The 23,729-nt window shown below is 42.0% G+C and overlaps 1 protein-coding gene across 1 annotated transcript in view; it reads right to left on the bottom strand.

The window, feature by feature from the left end:
* The window catches only part of LOC127581990 (mitogen-activated protein kinase 10-like), a 200,465-nt gene that overhangs the window by 20,866 nt on the left and 155,870 nt on the right, over window positions 1-23,729 (bottom strand). The window contains 4 exon segments of the mRNA XM_052036874.1: window positions 10,709-10,741; window positions 10,743-10,778; window positions 10,781-10,836; window positions 12,668-12,850. Coding sequence (XP_051892834.1) covers window positions 10,709-10,741; window positions 10,743-10,778; window positions 10,781-10,836; window positions 12,668-12,850 — 308 coding nt within the window.

Here is a 23,729-nt window from a genome sequence, read left to right as displayed (position 1 = left end):
TTAGTTGGGTATTTTATTACTAATGTAATTGGTTTGGCACAACATTGTGGGCCGAAGGGCCTGTTCCTGTGCTGTACTGTTCTATGTAACTGTTAGATGGTGTATTTCCACTGTCTGAGTTCCCAAAATGCCCTTCCGGATAAAACAGTGATTTATTTTATTTTCTTTTAATATGAGTGTACTCATGGTTCACAATATTGAGGTGACCAAAGACAGATTTGCTGAACTTTGGTAGGAAATAGAGAGTTTAAAGAGTATAAAGAGTATAAACAGAGTATAAACAGAGTATAAAGTTAATATAGAAATCATTGATATGAGCAAGCTATTTCAAAATGTATTGATACTCTCAAGCAGTAACTGGCTTTGAAATCACAAAGTGTAGCTACGTAAATAGAGACTGTCTATGAGAAACAGAAACTGCATGGTCACAGCAGGGACCCACTTGATATACTGTAAGTGGTTTGGAAATTGATCGCTATAATATACAAGACAATGATTGGTTCTTCAAAATATAAATGTTTATAGATATATTTGTTCAACACTAGGACATGACTATGATGCATTCTGGTACGATTTGGCCAAAGGTATAAAAGCCAACTCGACAACTGAGACAAAGGGTTTTGTTAATTGAATCAAAACTCCAAGCCACTGACACACTGAGATCAGGATTAAGGAGATCAATGTACTACAAGGAGGCATGAAATACACCGGGTAGCTGAGAAGAGGGAAATAATAGATGAAAGGTTGAGGCATTTGACCCCCTGGACATTCTAGAGTCATGGAATCATAGAGCCATACAGCAAAGAAAAAGGTCCTTCAGCCCAACTCGTCCATGGTGACCAAGGTGCCTTCCTGAGATAGTCCCATTTGCCTGCACTTGGTCCATATCGCTCCAAACCTTTTCTCTCTATGTACCTGTCCAAATGCCTTTTAAACATTGTAATTATACCTGCTTCTACCACTTCCTCCGGCAGCTTGTTCCATATACCCACCACCATAAGTGTGAAAAACTTACTGCTTGGGTCCCCTTAAATCTATGCCCTTTAATTTTGGACTCCCTTACCCTGGGATAAGGACTGTGACCATCCACCTTATCTATGCCCCTCATGATTTTATAAGCCTCTATTAGGTCACCCTGCAGCATCCTTCACTTCAGGGAAAACAGTGCCAGCCTACCCAGTCTCTCCTTATAACTCAAGTTGTCCAGTCCCAGCAACATCCTTGTGAATCTGTTCTGCACCCTCTCTAGCTTCGTCACATCCTTCCATTAGTATGGCAACCAGAACTGCACACAATACTCCATGTGCAGCCTCAGCAACGTCTTCCACAGCTGTAACACCACATCCCAACTCTGGTAATGCAATGACTGATGAAGGCAAAGCAAGCCATACACCTTCTTCACCACCCTGTCTACCTGTGTCTCACTTTCCAGGGTACTATATACTTGTATCCCCGAGTCTCTCTGTGCTGCAACACTTCCCTGTGCCCTATCATTTACTGTGTCAGTCCTGCCCTGGTTTAACTTCCCAAAATGCATCATTTTGCATCCGTCTGAGCTAAATTCCATCTGTCATTCCTTTGCCCATTTAGAGTAAAGGTATTTGGTACTATTGAACCAGGCATTAGAGTTGGACATCTTTGAGTTGAGGTATTTTTAATGATTAAAATACAGACAGGAGTAAACAATAGATGAATAGGTCTTGTGTCTCCAACTCGTGCACAGACCATATAAGGTTCCAGACAGGCACACCAGTCATGGTCGCATTTGAATGAGCTATCAATCATATTTCATTATTGTCATTGTATCTGAAGAGTATAAACTCAATATATTTGAGTTGCAGGGAGATTCTGCCATCTGCCATCTGATCTCATCTGTGTGTTTGTTTCTACTAAATAAAAGCCTTTTACACCAATGCTCCAGGATCAGAGTGGCTTTTCAACCACAACAACCACCTTGCATCGGTGTAAAAGTGTGACTACCTTCTTCCTGTGGTCTCTAACTTTAATTCTCCATCCCATTCCAAGTCTAACCTATCTGCCCTTAGCCTCCAATGTAGTTACAATGAAGCTTTCAACGTAATCTTCAGGCCTCAATTATGCACTTGATAGCATTCCACACTCAGCAATTTCAGATTATAACCTCTGCCCTCATTTTTTTCCAAATGGGCAACTTTTAAGAAGGTAATATAAGAAATATGAGAATAAGTAGGCAATTCAACCCTTGAGAGTGTTATGCCATTCAATAAGATCATGGCTAATCTGATCTTGGACATAAATTCATTTTACTGCCTTTTCCTATAACCCTTCACTTCCTCATAGTCCACAAATCTATTTCAGTATTGAATACATTCAGTGACTCCGCCTCCAAAGTCCTCTGGAGGCTATTTTTTTCAGCCACTTCTTTCAAGACTCCATAATATAGATCATCAGATCCAGGAGGGCTTATCAACCTTTTTCCTTATTAGTTTTCCCAGTACATTTTCTTTTGTGATAATGTTTGTTTTAAGTTCCTCAGTCTCTTTTAGCATCTGGTTTAATGCTGTAGTTGGAATGCTTTCAGTGTCTTCTTCCTTGAAGAGAGTTATAAAATATTTGTTCAAAGTCTTTGCCTTTCCTTCTTCCCATTATTAATGCATTAATTTTATCTCCAAGAGACCAACATTTACTTTGGCTATTATCTTCCTTATAAAACATTTTACTATCTGTTTTTACATTTTATGTCAACTTGCCTTGGATCTGTCACCTTTAAAACTACTGCTAAACAAAAACCTGTTCATGAGAGAAACAAAGGATTGCAGATGTTGGAATCTAGATGAAAAACACGACGAGGAACTCAGCAGGCCAGGCAGCATCTGTGGAGAAAAGCATCCGTGGTCAACATTTTGGGTCAGGACCTTTCAGGACTAAAGATAGGAAAAGGGGAAGCCCAATATATAGGAGGGAAAACCAGAGCAGTGATAGGTGGACAAAAGAGGGGAGGTGGGGGTGGGCACAAGGTGGTGATAGGTAGATGCAGGTAAGAGATCGTGATAGACAGCTGATCCACTGGGGGGATGGGTCAAAGGTAAGGAGAGGAAAAAAGGCTACGAAAGTGAAGAAGAGAAGAAGCGTGGTGGTGGGTGGGTGGGTGGGGGGGGTTTGTGGGGAAGGGGGGGCGGGGATTACCTAAAGTGGGAGAATTCATTATTCATGCATTAGGCTGAAAGGTTCTAAGATGGAAAATGAGGTGCTGTTCCTCCAGTTTGCGCTTAGAATTCTCCTGGCAGTGGAGGAGGCCGAGGACTGTCATTTCAGTGATAGTGTGGGAGGGGGAGTTGAAGTGACCGGCAACGGGGAGATGCAGATCGTGGTTATGGACAGAGGGCAGGTGTTCTGCAAAACGGTCACCTAGTCTGCGTTTGGTCTCACAATGTAGTGGAGGCACCTGTTAATTACAGCTTTAAAATATTCAATATATGCAGTCTTAAAACACTAATAGGTGTTACTTTTGACCACTGGACACTGAAGAAACTCTGTTCAATAGTGGTCAGAGGTAAAAGAATGAAAATGTGTGAGTACTGTTGAATAATACATCCCTTGGTGCATCAAGAGGAGGGTGAAAGATCTCAATGAGAAGGCATGTCCTGAGTTAAGTGTTGGGTGTGCTGATTGGTGACAAGACAGTGATCAGACTGGCTGTGCATCCATTTATACACAATGCCTGGACCTTGATACCATTAGGGTAAATCTAACCCTTTAATGGGTCATTCTACCATTCTTCACTGGCCGAGCTGACCATTAATCTTGCCCCAATCTCCACCACTGTGAGACTTCCTAATGTCTTCATCCTCACCTATACCGTGCCCTGGTGGGGTATCAGCAGAGGTTCCACCCAACCCACGGAATCCCCAAAGTAGTATCTGGCCAGGCTCATCTAAGTTCCTCCACTTTAGCCATGCCCAGTACTAGCACTGTGCCGATTGTAGTTTCCACGGTACATGAAACCTAGAATATGGAAGAAAGCAGCAAACAACACGTCTCCAAAGAAATATAGTTATTGCTGCACCCACCAGTAATAGCTATTTCCATTTATGTCCAGATGAATGCATCACATTAGCTACAGTGGCACTGGTTATTGTTTCATCCTTATCTGCTCAATTTGTCCATTTAATTGAATGATTACCTTAATGCTTTACCTCAAATTGAAGTTAACAAAAATTTATTTAGTTCTGGGAAGTGCAGCCACTCACTGATGTAGGAAAGACATGCCATCGTCACTGTTCAGCGGGGGAGAAAAAATAATGAATGCATCAAACTCTTGCTCCTTGCATTAATGGACAGCAAATGGTTGCCTGTGCAACTAATCCCCACGCCAGCCCACAAGGTTGTGGAGGGAGGGAGGACAGTGGTTTTGCAGAAGGTGGGATGTGGGTGTTTTTACAGCAGAAGGCACCATGCTCTTGTAGCCTCCAAGCTGATCTGGAGTCTGAAGGGACCATTCCTCTTAATTCTTGGATGAATACGCCAGGACCTGTGAATATACCTGCCAGCTGGTTAACGAAGGGTGTAACCAATCTGCCTCTCCATAAGACCATAAGATGTAGGAGCAGAATTAGGCCATTTGGCCCATTTAGTCTGCTCCACCATTCAATCACAGCTGATTTCTTTTTCCCCTCTCAACCCATTCTCCTGCCTTCTCCCCGTAATCTTTGACACCCTTACTAATCAAGAACCTATCAACCTCTGCTTTAAATATACCCAATGACGGTCTCCACAGCCATCTGTGGCAATGAATTCCACAGATTCACCACCCTCTGCCTAAAGAAGTTCCTCCTCATCTCTGTTCTAAAGGGACGTCCTTCTATTCTGAGGCTGTGCCCTCTGGTCCTGGACTCTCCCACTACTGGAAACATCCTCTCCAAGTCCAATCCATCCAGGCCTTTCAATATTCAGTAGGTTTCAACGAGATCCACCCCCTCCCCCATCCTTCTAAACTCTGGCAAGTACAGGCCAAGGGCCATCAAATGCTCCTCAGACATTAACCCGTTCATTCCCAGGGTCAACCTCCTCTGGACCCCCTCCAATGCTAGCACATCCTTCCTTAGGTATGGGGCCCAAAACTGCTCACAATACTCCAAATGTGGTCTGACCAATGCGTTATAAAGCCTCAGCATTACATCCTTGCTTTTATATTCTAGTCCTCTCAAAATGAATGCCAACACTGCATTTGCCTTTCTTACTACCAACTCAGCCTGAAAGTTAACCTTTAGGGAATCCTGCACTAGGACTCCCAAGTCCCTTTGCACCCCTGATTTCTGAATTTGCTCCCTGCTTAGAAATATTCTATGATTTTATTCCTTCTACCAAACTGCATGGCCATACACTTCCCTACACTGTATTCCATCTGCCACTTCTTTGCCCATACTTCCAAATCCTTCTGCAGACTCCCTGCTTCCTCAACACTACCTGCCCCTCCACCTATCTTTGTATCATCTGCAAACTTGACCACAAAGCCATCAATTCTGTCATTCAGATCATTAACATATAGCATGAAAAATAGTGACAACAACACTGACCCCGGCAGACCACCACTAGTCACCGGCAGCCAACCAGAAAAGGCCCCCTTTATTCCCACTCTTTGCCTTCTGCCTGTCAGCCAATCTTCTATCCATGTTAGTACCGTTCCTGTAATACCATGGGCTCCCATCTTGTTCAGCAACCTTGTGTGCGGCACCTTGTCAAGGACCTTCTGAAAATCCAAGTAAACATCAACTGATTCTCCTTTACCTATCCTGCCTGTTACTTCCTCAAAGAATTCCAACAGATTCGTCAGGGCAAAAATCTCCCCTTAAGGAAGCCAATGCTGACTTCGGCCTATTTTATCATGAGCTTCCAAGTACCCTGAAACCTCATCCTTAATAATGGACTCTAGCATCTTACCAACCACTGAAGTCAGGCTAACTGGCCTATAATTTCCTGTCTTTTGCCTCCCTCCCTTCTTAAAGAGTGGAGTGACATTTGCAATTTTCCAGTCCTCCAGAACCATATCCTGACTCTAGTGATTCTTGAAAGATCACTACTAATGCCTCCACAATCTCTTCAGCTACCTCTTTCAGAACCCTGGGGTGTAGTCCATTTGGTCCCAAGTGGCTTATCTGCATTTAGACCTTTCAGTTCCCCAAAGCACCTTCTCCTTAGTAATAGTGACTACACTCACTTCTGCCCCTGACTCTCTCGAATTTCTGGCATGTTGCTGGTGTCTTCCACAGTGAAGACTGACACAAAATACTTCTTCAGCGTGTCCGCCATTTCTCTGTTCCCCATTACTACCTCTCCAGCGTTATTTTCCAGTGGTCTGATGTCCACTCTTTCCTCTCTTTTACTCTTTATATATCTGAAAAAAAACTTCTGGTGTCCTCTTTATATTATTAGCTGGCTTACCTTTATATTTCATGTTTTCTTCCCTTATTGCTTTTTTAGTTGCCTTCTGTTGGTTTTAGAAGCTTCCCAATCCTCTAGCTTCCCACTAATTTTTGCAATATTGTATGCCCTCTCTTTTGCTTTTATGCTGTCTTTGACTTCCCTTGTCAGCCATGGCTGCCTCCTGGTCCCTTTATAATGCTTCTTTTTCTTTGGGATGAACTGATCCTGCATCTTCCAAATTACTCCCAGAAACTCCTGCCTTTGCTGCTCTACCGTCATCCTTGCTAGGTTCCCCTTCCAATCAACTTTGGCCAGCTCCTCTCTTGTGCCTCTGTAGTTATCTTTACTCAACTGTAATACCGATGCATCCGATTTTAGCTTCTCCCTCTCAAACTGCAGGGTGAATTCTATCATATTATGATCACTGCCTCCTAAGGCTTCCTTTACCTTAAGCTCCCTAATCAAACCTGGTTCATTGCACAACACCAAATCCAGGATTGTCTTTTCCCTAGTGGGCTCAACCACAAGCTACTCTAAAAAGCCATCTTGTAGGCGTTCTACAAATTCCTTCTCTTGAGATCCAGTACCAACTTGATTTTCCCAATCTACCTGCATATTGAAATTCCCCATGACCACTGTAACATTGCCCTTTTTACATGCCTTTTGTATCTCCTGTTGTAATTTGTACCCCACATCCTGGCCGCTAATCAGAGGCCTGTATATAACTCCCATCAGGGTCTTTTTACCCTTGCAGTTTCTTAACTCGACCCACACCTTCTGACCCTATGTCACTTCTTTCTAAGGATTTGATTTCATTTTTTACCTACAGAGCCACCCCACCCCCTCAGCCCACCTACCTGTCTTTTCAATAGGATGTGTATCCTTGGACGTATAGCTCCCAGCTGTGGTTTTCCTTCAACCACGGCTCTGTGACGCCAACAACGGTATACCTGCCAATTTCTAACTGCACTATAAGCTCATCTACCTTATTTTGTACACTATGTGCATTCAAACATAATACCTTCAGTCCTGGATTCACCACCTTTCTTTTGTACCAACTTGTGTACTGTTTAATCTTCAGGCAAACTGCAATCATACTTCCCCCACTGAAAGAATTATGACCACTCACAGAGTCTTCTCTTCCCCATATACAATGGTTTTGGTCAATTTAACACCTACTTTAACAGCCTGAACATAGGTCAGGACCACCCTGTGAATCTTGAAAACATTAATTTGAAGAAAATTCACTCTTTGCTCCTTTTGTGGATGCATCTGGGAAAGAAGCTGAAAAGCAAGCAGTTGTCCTGCATGAGCCTTGTTGGTGTATGAGGATATTCCAGGTCTGGGCATCACACCGAAGCCCAGTCCCCTCGCCTGGCTTTAACATCAGCATGCTTTGTTGAACATATCAGAGACAGAAATTAATGCTGGAGGGGTTCTGGGGCACTTGGACCAATCACAGTGTCCCACTTACAACTCCAGCTGAGCCTGTCCAACTCAGCACATGCCAGACGTAATTCAGATACTACGACCTTACCAGCAGAACTATTTAGATTTTAAAATTGACGTTAATGCTTTTATTTTATTCTAAAAATAACAGATCTTTTAAACTCTGTAACTGTTTCAAAATCCATAGGGAAATAAAAGAGACCCACTGCCAGTTTATCAGCAATGATATATTGGGAAAGGGGTCTGTGGTGGACCTGTTGGTTAAAATCACAGCCTGCAAGCCACCATGTAGCAGGTATAGAAAGGAGGCAAAGCTCAGAGGGCAGCCAAACTTGAAGAACATGTAACACTTCACAAATTCGTATGCCAACTTGCCCCAGGGCCACGTGAACCTTCTCTGTATTGTTCCAGCTTCAGTATTTGTGTTCCCTGGACTGGGATCAAGCAATTTTTTCCACCTTCTCACCACAATATTACACCTTATCACCAACTCCTTTTCTGCTGGAGTGGAACTAATCTACAGAATGAGTGGGAAGCTATTGAACCTACAACACCTCCTACGTCACCTCCACTCCACCAAGGCTTGCGTATGTCCACATTTGAAGGTCAAGCTCGAAGTAACTGCTGACTAATTTAATGATGAAAATGAGAGAATAGGCACAAAAACATTGCAAAATGAAGGTTTTCAACCACCCTGCCCTCACCACGTAACACTCTCCCTTGAAAATAAAGGTCCATGATGAAACTTTAGAAAATATGGACCACTTTTCATACCTCAGGAGCCACCCCTCAGCAAAGACAGACATCAGTGATGAAATTTGCCTCTGCCTCAAACACACCAACACAGCCTTTGGCCGTCATAAGGAAAGAGAATTTGAAGATCGAGACTTCAGTCCAGGAATAATTCTCCTGGTCTATTGTGTAGCTGTGATACCTACTCTCCCCTATGCTTCAGAGATATGGTCTACCCACTGTAGGTACTCAAAGTACTGGTCAGGAACAACGAATGCTATCTTCATAAAATTTCCCAACTCCACTGACAAATCAGTGAACTAACTTCAGTGTTCTCTCCCAGACTAACATGTCAGTATTGAGGCTCTACCTACACTCAGTCGCCTCTGATGTGCGAGACACATTGTCTGCATGTGCAACACCAGATATACAAAACAGCACTCAAGCCCAAGCTTGATCAAGCCAAGAAAAATACCAAGAGGACAATGTTTTAAGGGTGTTCTCAACCCTCCTTGAACAAGTGTAACATCTTCACCAACTCATGAGTGTCCCTGACCACTCAAAATGTCTGGAATGACACTGAGAACCTTGAAATCTCTTCATCACGAACACTTGGAAGCCCAGTGAAAATGGTGGAAGGAATGTGCCACCTCGCATATTATTCACCCACCCATCCCATCTTGCATCTGCATCTGAGGGCCCCATGTTTGGCTTATCAGTAATCTCAGAACCCGTAGAACTGGAAAGGAAATAAGTCATGCCAAAGAGGACAAGTACAGGGAAAATGGAGATTGAGGAATCCTACAGCTCCTAGAACATCAAATCTCTCCTTCAAATGTCTTCCATGCCAATAAAAAGGCAGTAAGCATACAAACCACGACCTATGGTCTAGAAAACTAAAAATTCAGGGGCTGGGTATACTTCAAAAGCCTAGATCATGTTGGAAGGCAAAGGATGGCATGTGATTATATATCTAATAGCATGCAATCCTCACGCAGCCATTTACAATATATCGAAACTCTTTGTGCTGTAGTTCTATCTGTATCTGATTTTCAGTCTCTCCCTTTGATGCCAATATGGCATTGCCCTCCAGGTTTACGTTTCATTTTTTTTGTCAGGATTCAGTACTTGTGAGACAACACAAAACAAGAGGAATATGACACAGGAGTGATCTCTTGGTGTCCAGTGGAGGAATTTATTTATTAATGTCGTAAATATAATTGAATTGGTAGGCAAAAGAAACGACAAAAAACTAATAAATAATTCTCTGATAATTGAACCCGGGTTCTCCCTTGAACATTGTCACAAATATATTTCTCATTAGGACTGACGAACGAATTGCAAAACAAAGGATTTTAAGTAAAGGATTAGTGGTTGTTTTGAGCAGCTTTTTCGTAATTGTTTCTTGATTTTACCGTTCTAGTGTGACCCTGCACCTGATTAAAGTTTCAATGACGTTCAGTTTCAAAATGACACGGACATGATTGCCGGGTGGTATGTTGTCTCCCTAGTGCCAGGGTCAAGGACATCAGTTACCACAGGACCGTGCTTGGAACTTAAATTTGCTCACTTTTGGAGGGATACTTTAAGCAGACAGATATTAGGCCAGATATGCGGACCCAGTCCTGCTGCCTAGGTTCACTACAGGCAGTCCCTGTCCATCCTAACTTTTTCTAACACAGTTGGCCATTCCTTCAGCACCCAAGAGGGATCCCACAAGGCGGACCAGGTTCCGAGAGATGGGCGGGCATCCGACAATGAATCCTGTGGCCCCGCTTTTAGATTGTCCTGATGGCCCTGGACAGACAGCTGCTGCCAGACATTTTTGAACAATTTAAATGCCTCGGGACAGTCAGCAGCATATAACAACTATTCAAATACATTTAAATAATTAAGTTAAAAAGAACATTTTAAAAATAAAACAAAATTCAATTAAAAACATATTAAGACAGTGACAAAGATCTTGCCTTTTTCCATGGGGTTCTTAATGTGCTTAATGTTTATTAGGAGATCAGTCACCTTGCTGGCCTGACCTCAGTCACCTTGCTGGCCTGACCTTTGCAAGCTCTCTAAGCTACGATGCATGGAATGCCAATTACCAGAGAACAGAAGCAGCAGGACTTACCGCCTCAACTTCGGCTGGGTCATACCACACGTTATATGTATGGGTGCTGTAAGGCTTCGTCCACCGATATCCAGTTTGGCATGGATCAATTACTAACATCTTGGACAGGAGGTCTCTGGCCTGGCTGGCTGCAAAACACATTGCACTGATAACTAAACGTTTCCTAACCTTCAATCAATCTCTTATCCCATGCACAAAATTGCCTCTAGATTCCTAGATTCTATACATCACGGAAACAGGCCCTGCGGCCTACCGAGTCTGCGCTGATTTTCAACCATGTACTTGCGCAAATCTTCGTTAATCCAATTTTTTATTGTCCTCTACTTCTCCCTGGATTCTACCACTCACCTATCCACCAAAGGACAATTTACGGTAGCCAATTAATCCACCAACCAACATGGCTTTGGATGTAGGGGGAAGCTACAGCCACCCACAGGAAACCCACACATCACAAGGAGAACACGCAAACTCCCACAGACGACGCCCCAGCTCAGGATTGAACCTGGCTCACTGGCGCTGTGAGGCAGCGGCTCAATATCTGCGCCACTGTGCCGCCCTTTTGGCTTGCAATTTTAATCTCCAGTGTAATTTAACTCCGTTAAAAACTTGCCAAAAATCCGCATTTGATACAAGAGTTATTCCTCTTCCTTGCACTACCTCAATTCAAAACCTCTAATGGTAGGGCTGGAAATCCTCATACCTACTTTGCTGGTGGAAATGCAGGAGAGTGAGTATTGGCCCTCTCTACTCCGACTCAGCTGCATGTTGAGAAGGGATCACCCAATGACTGCACTAATTGACACTGTACCACTATGGGCACCTGTGAGAGAAACTGAGCTTGGCGTGGGGTGCAGTGCTAGGGGATGTGGGTGTGGGAAGCAGCGAATGACGGCTGAAGCATCACTGACCAACTGCAGTTGGCACCTGCACTACGAACATGTTTAAACTTTGCTGACCTGGCCTCCTTTAAAAGGGGATTGTTTTAATGGTTGTTATTGGGATTTTTGTCTCAAGCCTCAACCCCGAGAAGAAGCAAATTCATTGGGGGCTTTTAAGAGGGGCTTGGATGGGCACATGAATGAGAGGAAAATGGAGGAATATGGGCATTCTGTAGGTAGGACGGATTAGCTATGTCAGCATAACATTGTGGGCCAAAGGGCCTGTTCTGTGCTGTACTGTTCTATGTTCTAAGAAGCCTATTTTCATTAATCAAAGTACTCTTCCATTGGATCTTCATCACGATGGATCCGTGTGTCAAAATCTCTTCCCCCAGCCCTCCAGCACCAGAAGACATGTTAAGGGTGAGCAGAAGGTCCTTGAGAAGCAGACAACCCACCATAAAATAAAAACAGAAAATGTTGGAAATGCTCAGCAAGTCAGGCCGTATCTGTGGGAAGAGAAAAAGAGTTAGAGTTTCAAGTCTGACAAAGGTCCTTCAACTGGAAATATTAACTCTGTTTCTCTTCCCAGAGCTACAGCCTAACCTGCCAAGCATTTTCTGTTTTTATTTTCAATTTTCAGCATCTGAAGTTTTTTTTATCTTCAACCCTCCATAAAACCATATTAAGTCTCTGCATTCGCCTTACACTTGACAAAGGACGATACAGAAAGCTGCTGGTGTTCCTGCTGTATGTGTACAATATTCTCTATTTAGTTTGTCATTTTATCACTGTGATAAATCAAGCATGTTCACCAATGCCAGCTGCAAGTCTGTAGGGTTTACCAACCAACCATAATGTAGAAAATGGCGAATAGTTGGACTGTTCAAGAATGAGGTTACCAGAAGGTGGTAAACCGAGTGAATACCATAAGAGCAAACTTAAAGTCATTTAAGGTTGTGCAACTCAATTCAGTATCAGTTCAGATACTTCTAGTTTCTGTTTGGAGGTTCCTTTGTTTTCCACCAGCCAAGGTGTCCTTACAAATGCATAAAGACGAGTACTTACTTCTGTGCCTTACCTTTTAACTTATTGTGCTCGGAGTCAGCTGGGAAGAGGCAGTCTGGGAAGAGCTTGGGGAAAGTGTGTCCTGTGTACTTGGGCCTATTTTCCACATAGTTACGGACGGTGGGTTGAAGCTTCTTCATAAACTCTGGGGAAGGTGTTCCCAGCTGCTCAATTACCTTATTCCATTGGTCAATATCTGAATCGAAAAGGTTGAGGAAAATCTGCCCATTATCAGAGGGAATGCTACACTTAAAGTTGAAGAAGATGAACAGGATTAAATGAAACCTGGACAAGGCATGTGTATCTCTCAAAGGGAACAATGTGGTTGTTCCGGTTTATGACAACAATTCCTCAAAGGAACTAATGTTACAAATTTACAAAAATAATAGCAACATTTCTTGTCATAATTTTGTTCTCTACAAAGGCAATTCCTTTTTAGACAACTCTGTTTGGCATGCAGGTTTGACTCAAAACTTTTCTTTCTGGCCCTATCAAAACAGTCCACTGTTGTGTCAAAACATTATTGACAGTACAAGGAAATACTTCATAACTTTTCACTTGTTGTATTTGTAAGGTATATGGATAATTTTGCAATGATTTTAGATGTGATCCTAGTTAGTGTTTCTATCAGCTGCGTTGTAGACCACTAAGTATTGTCCTGTGTGGTTCCCACATGATCCCAATGTGGTGAGCTGTAAATCAGTCCCGAGGAGGAATCGAATAAGGTTCCTAAAGTCATAATGTCATGCAGCAAAGAAACAGGCCTTTTGGCCCACCATGTCCATGCTGCCCATCAACTACCCTTCTACAGTAATTGCATTTGCCAGCACTTGGTCGATCACCTCCTATGCTGTGACAATTCAAGTGCTCATCTAGACACCTCTTAAATGTTGTGAGAGTATCAGCCTCCAACACCACTTCAGGCAGGGTGCTCCAGATTCCAACCATTCTTCCTCAGATCCCACCTAAACCTCTTCCCCCTTGCCCTAAACCTACGTCCTCTAGTTTTTGATACCTCTGCTGTGGGGAAAAGCCCCTCCTAATCTTAATACCTCAATCAGGTCCCCCCTCGGCCTCCTCTACTCCCAAGGAAATCAAAACCAGCTTTTCCCCATTAGTGAAACACTTCATCCCAGGCAACATCCCACCGGTCAGCTTTTCTGAAACTCTTTCCGATCTGGTTCTTGCCATGCCACTCTACTGAAAAGGCCCTATCGATGTCACAGATGACATCATTGTGACTTTGATGGTGTTAATTCATCCTTTTTGACTGACTGGCAGCCTTCCATGTAATTGACCCCTACCATCCTCTCCCACTACCCCCATAGCTCTGTCCAGCTGGCCTAGTTTTATTCTTATTAATCAATGTAGCCAGATACTGACCTTCTCCTCCCAATCCTGATCCACTAACTCTGGAGTCTCCTATCCTTGGTCCCCTTCTACTTATTGTCTAATTACCTTTCCTCGATGATATCATTTAACGCACATCCAGCTCTACTTCACCACTTTCTCTTTCAATTCTTCCGCTGTCCCAAATTGGTTACATTTCTATAACATATCTAATGAACAAGTAGAAATTTCCTGTAGCTAAATGGTGGGAAGACAAAACCCATGGTTTATGGTCTGAGCCACAAACTCAGTCTATCTCTCAAAAACATCTGAAGGTGAATCTACTTGAACCTTCCACAACCATTGGTGTTGTGTTTGACTCTGAGCTAGGTTTTCCACCACATATTCACTACGTTGTTAAAAGCCTCTGTTTATGTCTCTGTGTCACTACCCAGTTCTGATCCAGCCCCAGTTTGTTTGTTGCTGAAATCCTCATCCATGTTTACACTTTCAAACTGCATTTCTGCAGTGACACACTCCAAAGGTACTTCATTGTTTTTAGAGTGCTTTGGGATGTCATGACGTTGCGAACAGTGCTTCATAAATAAGAGCCTTTCTTAGATTTGTCCAATCCATTCTTTTTTGAGCCAGCTTCATATCTTCCACCTTAAATAAACTTCTGTTCTTCCAAATCTCTGCTACCTGTACTATTCATATTTTAACTCAATCTAAGTCTCTCACCCACAAGTTCTATGCAGCCTATCACATACTAGACCCTCAAGTATGTAATCCTCATTCTCATTTTCAAGTTCTTCCCCTGGCCTAGTGTTGACCAGAATCCATTTCTTTGCTCCGCTGTCCCTGCAAACCCTTCCAACCCAACCAGCCTGCTCGATCTCTGCATTCCTTCTGTTCCTGCCTGCTTCTGCACATTCCTGCATTTATCATTCCACCATTGGCATCCATGCTTTTTGCAGCCCAGGCACTAAACTCTGGAATTTTCTAAGTTTCTCTGCCTTTCTATCTCTCTCCATAAGTCGTTGGGTATCCACACAGATATATCTCTGTGTGGCTTGGAGTCACATTTTTTTTTGTCTCCTAACGCTCCTATCAAGACCTTAGTGCATTTTAATGTGTTAGAGGTGATGTATAAATACAAGTCATTGTCATTGGAATATGTTTTACTGCAGCTGAATAACACTGGGAAATTTGTGCCCGTGTACAATGCTTTGGGGCTCTCAGTTTCCTTTTTTTTATTGGAAAACAAATATCTTTCTTACAATTATATAAGTTTTACATAAACAGCTTTGTTGGAAAAATTCCTAATAGCCTCTACCACCTTAAAGAACCAAGGGCAGCGTGAGCTTGAGAACCTGCAAGACTCCCTCCACGTTGCATGCTGTCTGTCCTGTTGATGTATCTCAGTTCTTTTCTTGTTGCTGGGTCTAAATCCTGTAGTTTGGTACCCAACAGCATTGTAAAAATGCCCTCATCAAAAGGACTACAGGGTTTAAGAAGGCAGCTACAAGGGAATTATGTGTGAGCAATAATGCTGGCCATTGTTGTAATGTATTCATTGCCATTGTCAAGTTCCCTACCCTAGGAGTCATTATTGTACCAAAATTAAACAGGGTCAGCCACATAAATACTGAGAATACAGAGGCCAGTTTATGCACAGGAAGCTCACATATAAAGGAAGGTGATAATGACCAAAGTGTTGTTTGGTAAGGACAATTTAGGCATAATTATCAGTCAACATGCTAAGAAAAACTTATTTGGTTTTCAATGCACCTTTGTATCCACCTGAGAAGGCAGAAAGGGTTTCTTGCCTCATCTGAAATATGGCACTTCTGATAGTGTGGCATTGTCTCTGGACTGCAATGTAGCTTATTAATGTGCCTTATTAATTTTCATATGCAAGAAAATTGCACTAATCACAGTTGTCTGAATTTGTGCTTCTGCTGAAGCAGTTAGGGGATTCGTTTTTCATTCTATGACACGTATTGGTGAAGGTATTGATAGCACCAAGTCTGGTGATTCTGAACATTGGATGTCAATGCTCCTTCTGCATAGAAATAACTTAAGAATGAAGTAGTGCACCTTCATTGATTCACAGGTAAGTATTATTGTGTACTTAAATCAGTAAGTAATATTGTAGACTGATACTCACTTTGTCTGTGGTCTAAACCATGTTATTGAATATAAATATGTAACACATTATGTTATTATTGGAAATTGATATCTTGGCAAGATCAAAAGGAGTTTCTCTCTTCTGGGTCTGACAGTTTATGTATACTTTTGCTAAAAACGTTCAAAGCATCTTTTCTTGTTTGAGGAACAGTTGTGATTCTCTGCTCTTCATTGGCTCCAAAATAAATTTAAATGTCGAAGGACAATTTTTCTATTGCATCTTTCTTATAAAATAATCAAATATTTTGCATGTAACCTGCCATGCTCTTTGGGTACAATCATCACATTTAAATGTAATGTTATCACCTCCTGTGAATTCATTCTGGGATTCATGGATTCTGATTACGTCCAACAAGCTTCTTGACCAAGCGCTCTTAAGCCTTCTCAACTAAATTTAGTTTCAACTGCTTTAGGCAACTTTAACACAACTCTCAATTTACGTAATTGGCATAGGTGTCTTTCCATGGTGCCAAAAGTGTAATTCTAATTCCGTACCCCAACCAATGATCAGTTTTGGGGTTATTTTATGGTTAGGTCTTAGATTTCTGTGGATGGAAATCTCTTCTGGCAAACAGAATTCTGTACTGTCCAAATGCAGGAGAAATTGGTGACTATTCTTTCTGAAACCCAGCTTAAAATCGGCAAGCCAAAGATTCTAACTACAGTATTTGTCTGTAAATTTTAGGATAAGTTATTTCACCATCTTGTATTAGTGACACAGGCACTTATCCAGCATCCAACAAGCTTTCAGCTATGTTGAAAAAGGTGTCATGCAGACAGAGGTCTAACTTTTGTTCCAGGTCTGTTTCTATATGATAGCATGCTGCATCGGGTGCTCCTTCCATAAGAAGTACCAACATTGAGGAAAATGGGGTCAGCGGCATAAAGAAGAACAGTGGTTGGTAGTGTCAAGGGAGGACAGAGGCTTTAACTTAGGACTCAGTAAACAATTTTCCTTAGTTACATGGATTTGGAATTAGCAGACCTGCAATATAAGCATACCCTATGAGTACTGAGGATATTGGTAATTATAAGTATCAGGAATTTTGCAAGATTGGGCAGGAGTAGAGAACAGAGCCCAGACTCCTTCCAAGATATCTATACCAGCATTCCTGATAGCATGGCCTTCAGCCTATTTGGACCACCTATTGTGAATATTTGGATGGCGTAAGTACAGAAACCTTGAGTTCCAAGCAACAAAGGTCAATCAGTGGAATCAGATTGATGGTTCAGGTCCATCAATGTTGCCCAGTGGTCTGGCTTCACAAAGTTTTATGGGGAAAGATGATGCTGTTGCCTCTCTCAGACGGATGTTCACTCTGTTAAATGCTTCTGGTCATTTACAATCAGAAAATTTTACCACATACCCACCGATTCCACTTCCCTGCTCTTCAATCTCACCTTAGCCCTGTCAACACCACTTACCATAGGCACTGATTTACCCTGGCACCTATCTGCATCTGAGGTCAACAGAACCTGCTGGGTAGTCTGAGCTTCTTGAAGAAACATCTTCACTGCACCATGGGAAAATCAGAGCCCTCATAATTGACAATGTTCCATTGTCAGCAAAAAAACCACCTGCTCTTTAACAGATGCTGACTGGCTTCAGAAAGCAGATTTCTAACCCTCCCAAATAGCAGGCAAGTTTTGGGCTGTGCAATTAGTGCTGGCAGCTTGCCACAAAGTGATCAAACCTCTGACCCCAGGCTAATGCCAATGGGCAGTTGGAGTTGATGTCCTGTCCACTCCTCATTCAAAATATATCAGGAACAAAAGTCGATTGCGTGAGATTTGATGATTGAGAAGATTAAGGCTAAATCCAGTAGTCATAGGATTGTGAACAGGTTATAGATATTCAATAACCCTTGTATAACTGTGACCTTGAGTCTACTTCCTATTTTCAGCTATCCAGGAAGCAAGAGTAAAAAGCTCAGTCCATGGTGAGCCAGCAAGCAGTTAATGTAAATCCAAATCTTGCACATTACACATTAAGTTAATATATTGTGAAATAATTGGAATGAAAGAGTTGCAGATTAAAAGACTAGTGTTCTGCCCAGTGAGAGAGTTCACCATCAGCTTTGTCAGTCACTAATATTTAGCTTGTTTATCTCTCTCTCTGAATTCTATCTCATCCTCATTAACTCTGCCAACAGGGAGCCTGAGCATAAGCACTACTCAGTTTCCAGAAGGCAACACAATGATACACAGAATGCCTACTGATCCAGGAGTTCACTACAGAGGAGACTGAAAGGCACTTAGTGCCCAATGGCAATTTTCTTCCTTGTCATTTTCCTTCCCACTTTCAATGTGACATGACCAATGCTTGGTATATTAAAAGCAAATGCTACCGCAGAGCACCAAACATCTAATCCTCATTAACATGCTGCTTTTTCATGTTCAGGCACCTCTCAATTCATGCACTTCAAGTTAAAAAGGCATGGGGATTATTTCAACCTAAATCCAAATTCAATTCAGCACATATGTTTATAAAGTGCTGAGAGCATCATATCTCGTGAACTACAAATCAATGGGGATTAGATGACTCCTTTCAGATGAGATTGTGTAACTAATACTGAAATTGTTGCATTAGATGTAGTTTATTACTGGTGAAAAGTAAGCCACTGTGTGCATTTCAAATGGTGTAAATTGTTGGATTTAGTCCTTGTGTTTCAAATGCAGTAATTGGCTTTTGCTGAAAATTAGCTGCTCTGTCAACAGTAGCTGTCTCCTCCAGGTCGGTGAAGAATAAGGTGAGACATCAATGTGCTAAGTGGCAACAAATTGCATCAGAGCTAAAAACTGCATTTAGAACCAGGAGCCTAAACTCAGCAATTTACACAATTTAAAGTGCAGATTTTTTTTTCAAAACAGAAGTCATCAGTTTGGTGCTTTTTCTTCCAGTTTAAAAAAAACTATTATAATTAAGGTAGAGATTTTCCTAAAGTCTTGGTACCCCAAAAAACAAAATCAACATTCTCTCACTGCAGATATTTTCCACAAAGTGCCACAAAGTTCTCAGGGCTCTGGTTAAAGATAATTGAGTGGGTAAAAAAGTTATGGTGCAGACTGAAGGGGGACTGGATGAAACCAGAGAAATGTTTTATCTTAAATATTTGTCTCCTTTGTCTTTTGGGGCACTGAAACGGCATGCTATGAAATTCCAGCACTGTCTGCAATGACTGTTTCCAATGAAATTTTCAAAATAACCTGCACTTCTGTAACATCTTAACCCAATAAGTCACAGCAAGGCCATTCACAAATTTACAGATATGTGTCTACAAATCACATCAGAAGACAACCAAAAGCTTGGCCAAAGAGAATTTTTTGAAGAGAATTTTAAAGGAGAACAAGGGGATAGTGAGACAGAGAGGTTTAGGGAAGGAATTTGGAGCTTCAACCTTAAGCAGTTGAAAGCTTGCCGACTAATGGAGAAGAAAAGCAAAGCAACAATATACAGTCAGCCAGAATTGGAACAAAGATTTCTCAAAGGGTAGGCAAGCTGTGGAGAGCTAAAGGATTTCAATGCAACAATAAAAAGTTTGATTGAAGCAATTTTCAAAATTTGAGTAATTGCAAGATCCATGAACGTCAGCGAGTGTGTCAGTAGTGGGTGAAAGTTTAAGGAGATTCAGCATGATATCAAAGACTCTGGCAAACTTCTACAGATGTACAGTGGAAAGCATTCTGACTGGTTGCATCACAGCCTGGTATGAAAACTCCAATGCACAGGAACAAAAGAGGCTACAGAGAGTGCTGGACTCAGCCAGTTCAATCATGGATAAAGCTCTCCCCACCATCCAGGACATCTACAAGAGGTGATGTCTCATGAAGGTGGCATCCATCATCAGGTGCCCCCACCATCCGGGCCATGCCCTCTTCTCGATGCTGTCATCAGGCAGGAGGTGCAGGACCCTGAAGATCCACATCTCAAGGTTCAACAACAGCTTCTTCCCCACTGCCATCAGGTTCTTGAACTGACCTGAAAAACCTTAACACTACCTCGGACTATTTTTTTCCCTCTCTCTCAACCTTGCATGTGTCATTATTTTGATTTTGTTGTTTATTTTTTGCACATATGTAAGTTATGTATAATTCATGTTAATTTAAGTTTATGTTAACTCATGTTTGGTCTCAGCTTGTAATGTACTCTGCTGCTGCTACAAAAAGCTAATTTTCATGGCATTTATATCCTGCATATGTATGCCTATGGCAACAATAAACCTGAACTTTAAACTGAATAGGATCTGATATGAGTCAGAAGAATGGACACCTTTGCTTTGGATGAGCTCCAGGTTATAAAGGATATGAGAGAGGCCAATCGAGAATAATTGGTCTGGAGGTGAAAAAAGTGACAGGAGGTTTTAAGCAGAGAGGGTGGGGTCATTGGCACAATGGACATGGCCAATAGGAATAAAAGCAGAAAATGCTGAAAACACTCAGCAGGTCAGACAAGGAAGCTTAACTTGATTTTAACTGTCCCTTAATTGCCACATTAGATCATGTAGTCACACCCTATCAGAGATATTTCCTCTGATCCACCCATCCTCCTCCCCACTTTCTCTGTTACCTACAACCAACTCACTTCCTCTCTTTCGCAGTTCTGGTGAAGGGTCGTGGACCTGAAACTTTAACTGTTTCTCTTTCCACAGATACTACCTGACCTGCTGAGCATTTTTATTTCAGATCTGCAGATTTTTAAAAATTTTTATTTACTGGTAATAAGGACGCTGGCTTATGATGTGAAGTCATAGTTCAATTCATTAAACTGAGGCTGGAGTTGCAAATTTTTAAATTTTATTTACAGCGTGGTAACAGGCCCTTCCAGCCCAACGAGTCCGCGCCGCCCATTTTAAACCCCCATATTAACCTACTCGTACTTCTTTAGAATGTGGGAGGAAACCGGAGCACCTGGAGGAAACCCATGTAGACACGGGAGAACGTACAAACTCCTTACAGACAGCGACGGGAATCAAACCCCGATCACTGGCACTGTAATAGCGTTGCGCTAACTGCTACGCTACCTAATTTTGTTCAGCCTCAGACAATAGCCAAGGAGGGGCATAAAATCGGTGTCTGGGGCAAGGAGTTAACATCAAAATCTGTTATAATAATGTGTTGAGGAACAGAAGGATCTTGGGGTCCATGTCCATCAATCCCTCAACGTTGCTGTGCAGGTCAATAGGGTTGTTAAGAAGGTGTATGGTGTGTTGACCTTCATTAGGCAGGGTATTGAGTTCAAGAGCCACCAGGTAATGTTGCAGCTCTATAGAACTCTGGTTAGACCACACTTGGTATTGTGTTCAGTTCTGGTCGCCTCATTATAGGAAGGATGTGGAAGCTTTAGAGAGGGTGCAGAGGAGATTTACCAGGATGCTGCCTGGATTGGAGAGCATGTCTTATGAGGATAGGTTGAGTGAGCTAGGGCTCTTCTCTTTGGAGCGAAGGAGGATGAGAGGTGATTTGATAGAGGTGTACAAGATGATAAGAGGCATAGATCGAGTGGATAGTCAGAGACTTTTTCGCAGTGCAACAATGGCTAACACAAGGGGACATAACTTTAAGGTGATTGGAGGAAGATATAAGAGGGATGTCAGGGCTAAGTTTTTTACACAGAGAGTGGTGGGTGCGTGGAATGCACTGCCGGCAGACGTTGTGGGGGCAAATACATTAGGGATATTTAAGAGACTCTTGGATAGACACATGAATGATAGAGATATGGGGCTCTATGTGGGAGGGAAGGGTTAGATAGAGCAGGATAAAATGTTGGCATGACATCGTGGGCCAAAGGGCCTGTACTGTGCTGTAATGTTGTATGTTCTATAACCTCAGTCTCCCCAGTCGTTAATTGGAAATAATTTCTGTTTATTCATTACTTGATGGCTGTCATTCCACCATGACAGTTTAGCAGTCAATTGAAGGGGTGAGGTGATGAAGCAGAGATGGGTGTCATTTACTTACATGTGGAATATGCTGCTGAGTTTCAGATCATGTTCTGAGGGTCAGTATGTGGATGAGAAATATTGAAGTGGGCTAACGATAGATCCTTAGAGGACTCCAACATCAATGGTCCAGGAGAAAGGAGAAAAAGCCATTGCAGAAGATTCTCTGGCTATAATAAGACATGGAGAAATATGTTGTGAAATAAATGATACTTGATAATTTGAGTTACCAGTGGATTACCTTACTGAACTGAAAATGAATACTTATGTGACCATGAAGAAGAACAGCTTGTTAAGTATCTGCTTTGTTTTTTGCTCCTTTGCAGAAAATCAAGAAAATGAGTAATGAAGCACGAAAATGTTAATTGCAAAAGCTGAAGATCTTTGTTAGTCTGAAAACAATCCTACCAGTCAGCACAGAACACTTGATAGATGAGTTAAAGTCTTGTCAGCAAGGTTATTATACTTTGAGCCAGATTATCGTGCACACTGGAGCTTATGAGCACAGATGGCTTTCACAATGCTGACATAGTAAATTTCAGCACATGAGATTGACAAAATTATTTTCTTGTACTTAATCCAAAACCTATGTTTTGACAAATCATTCAATTATATGTACACTATTGGATCCACTGACATGTGCCTCTAAGTATGAACTTACATATACTTATTCTGACCTGGAGCTAAACTAGAAGTTCTGGAAACTGCACATTGTTTGAGATAAAATACTTTAAAAAAAGATTATATCACAAAAGTTTTGTCTCTTAATAAAAAAATATGAACAGTATCTTAAATTTCTCTGCCTTTCAATTTGAGCAAGGCTGATTTGTATCTTCACTGTAAGTACCCACCTTGATTCAAAGCACTCAATAGCCAGTCTTGCCTAACAATAGTGTGTGGCTCAGAAAATGTTGTGCACATTTAAATATGTGCTATACAGTTGTTATGAGACATGGCAGCAATTGCTTTGATGGTGGACTTGCCACTGCAAACTTCAGTGGCCCATGAGAACTAGGTCCATTCCTTTGTGTTCTGCAGAATAAGCAAAGGAAAATACAACACCCTGAAATGCAGTCAAGGGATGGTGGTGGTGGTGGGTGGTGGGGAGGTTGGTGTTAAGGATCCATAGTTGGAGACTCAATTCATCCTCCTTTTGGCCTCCAGGGGTGGGGGATGGTGAAATCAGCTCATTGTGTAATGTAGGTTGGATTTGCTTTGAGGGTCAGAGCCTAGGCCATTCAGAGATTCAGGGGGTGAACTTGGTGAGCTGGAAGATGCTACAATGATGGGGTTTGTTGAGGACGTGTGGTGGGGGGAACCCAAAGTAGAGAACATAAGTAATGTGACTTCCCTAAGTGGGTCCTACCCTGGAGTGCTAGTATTGAAATATGATTGTTCCAGTGACTGCAGCAACAGAGAGTCTTGGAACAATGTGGGCTATTTTCCCAGGCAATGCTCCAAAAGAAACACTGCATATAAATGACATAGTTTTGTGTACTTCTGGTGCAGAAATTATGTTTGATGCAATTCAAGGCCTGATATGCTTAATCAAATTTCCAGTGTGGTGTAACTGGGTCATGTATTACTCCAGAACAATTTTCAGACCTTTAACACCAG

Source organism: Pristis pectinata, chromosome 2 (assembly GCF_009764475.1).
Source record: "Pristis pectinata isolate sPriPec2 chromosome 2, sPriPec2.1.pri, whole genome shotgun sequence".
In the NCBI taxonomy this organism is placed as follows: domain Eukaryota; kingdom Metazoa; phylum Chordata; class Chondrichthyes; order Rhinopristiformes; family Pristidae; genus Pristis; species Pristis pectinata.
This window is presented reverse-complemented; position numbering and strand designations above follow the sequence as displayed.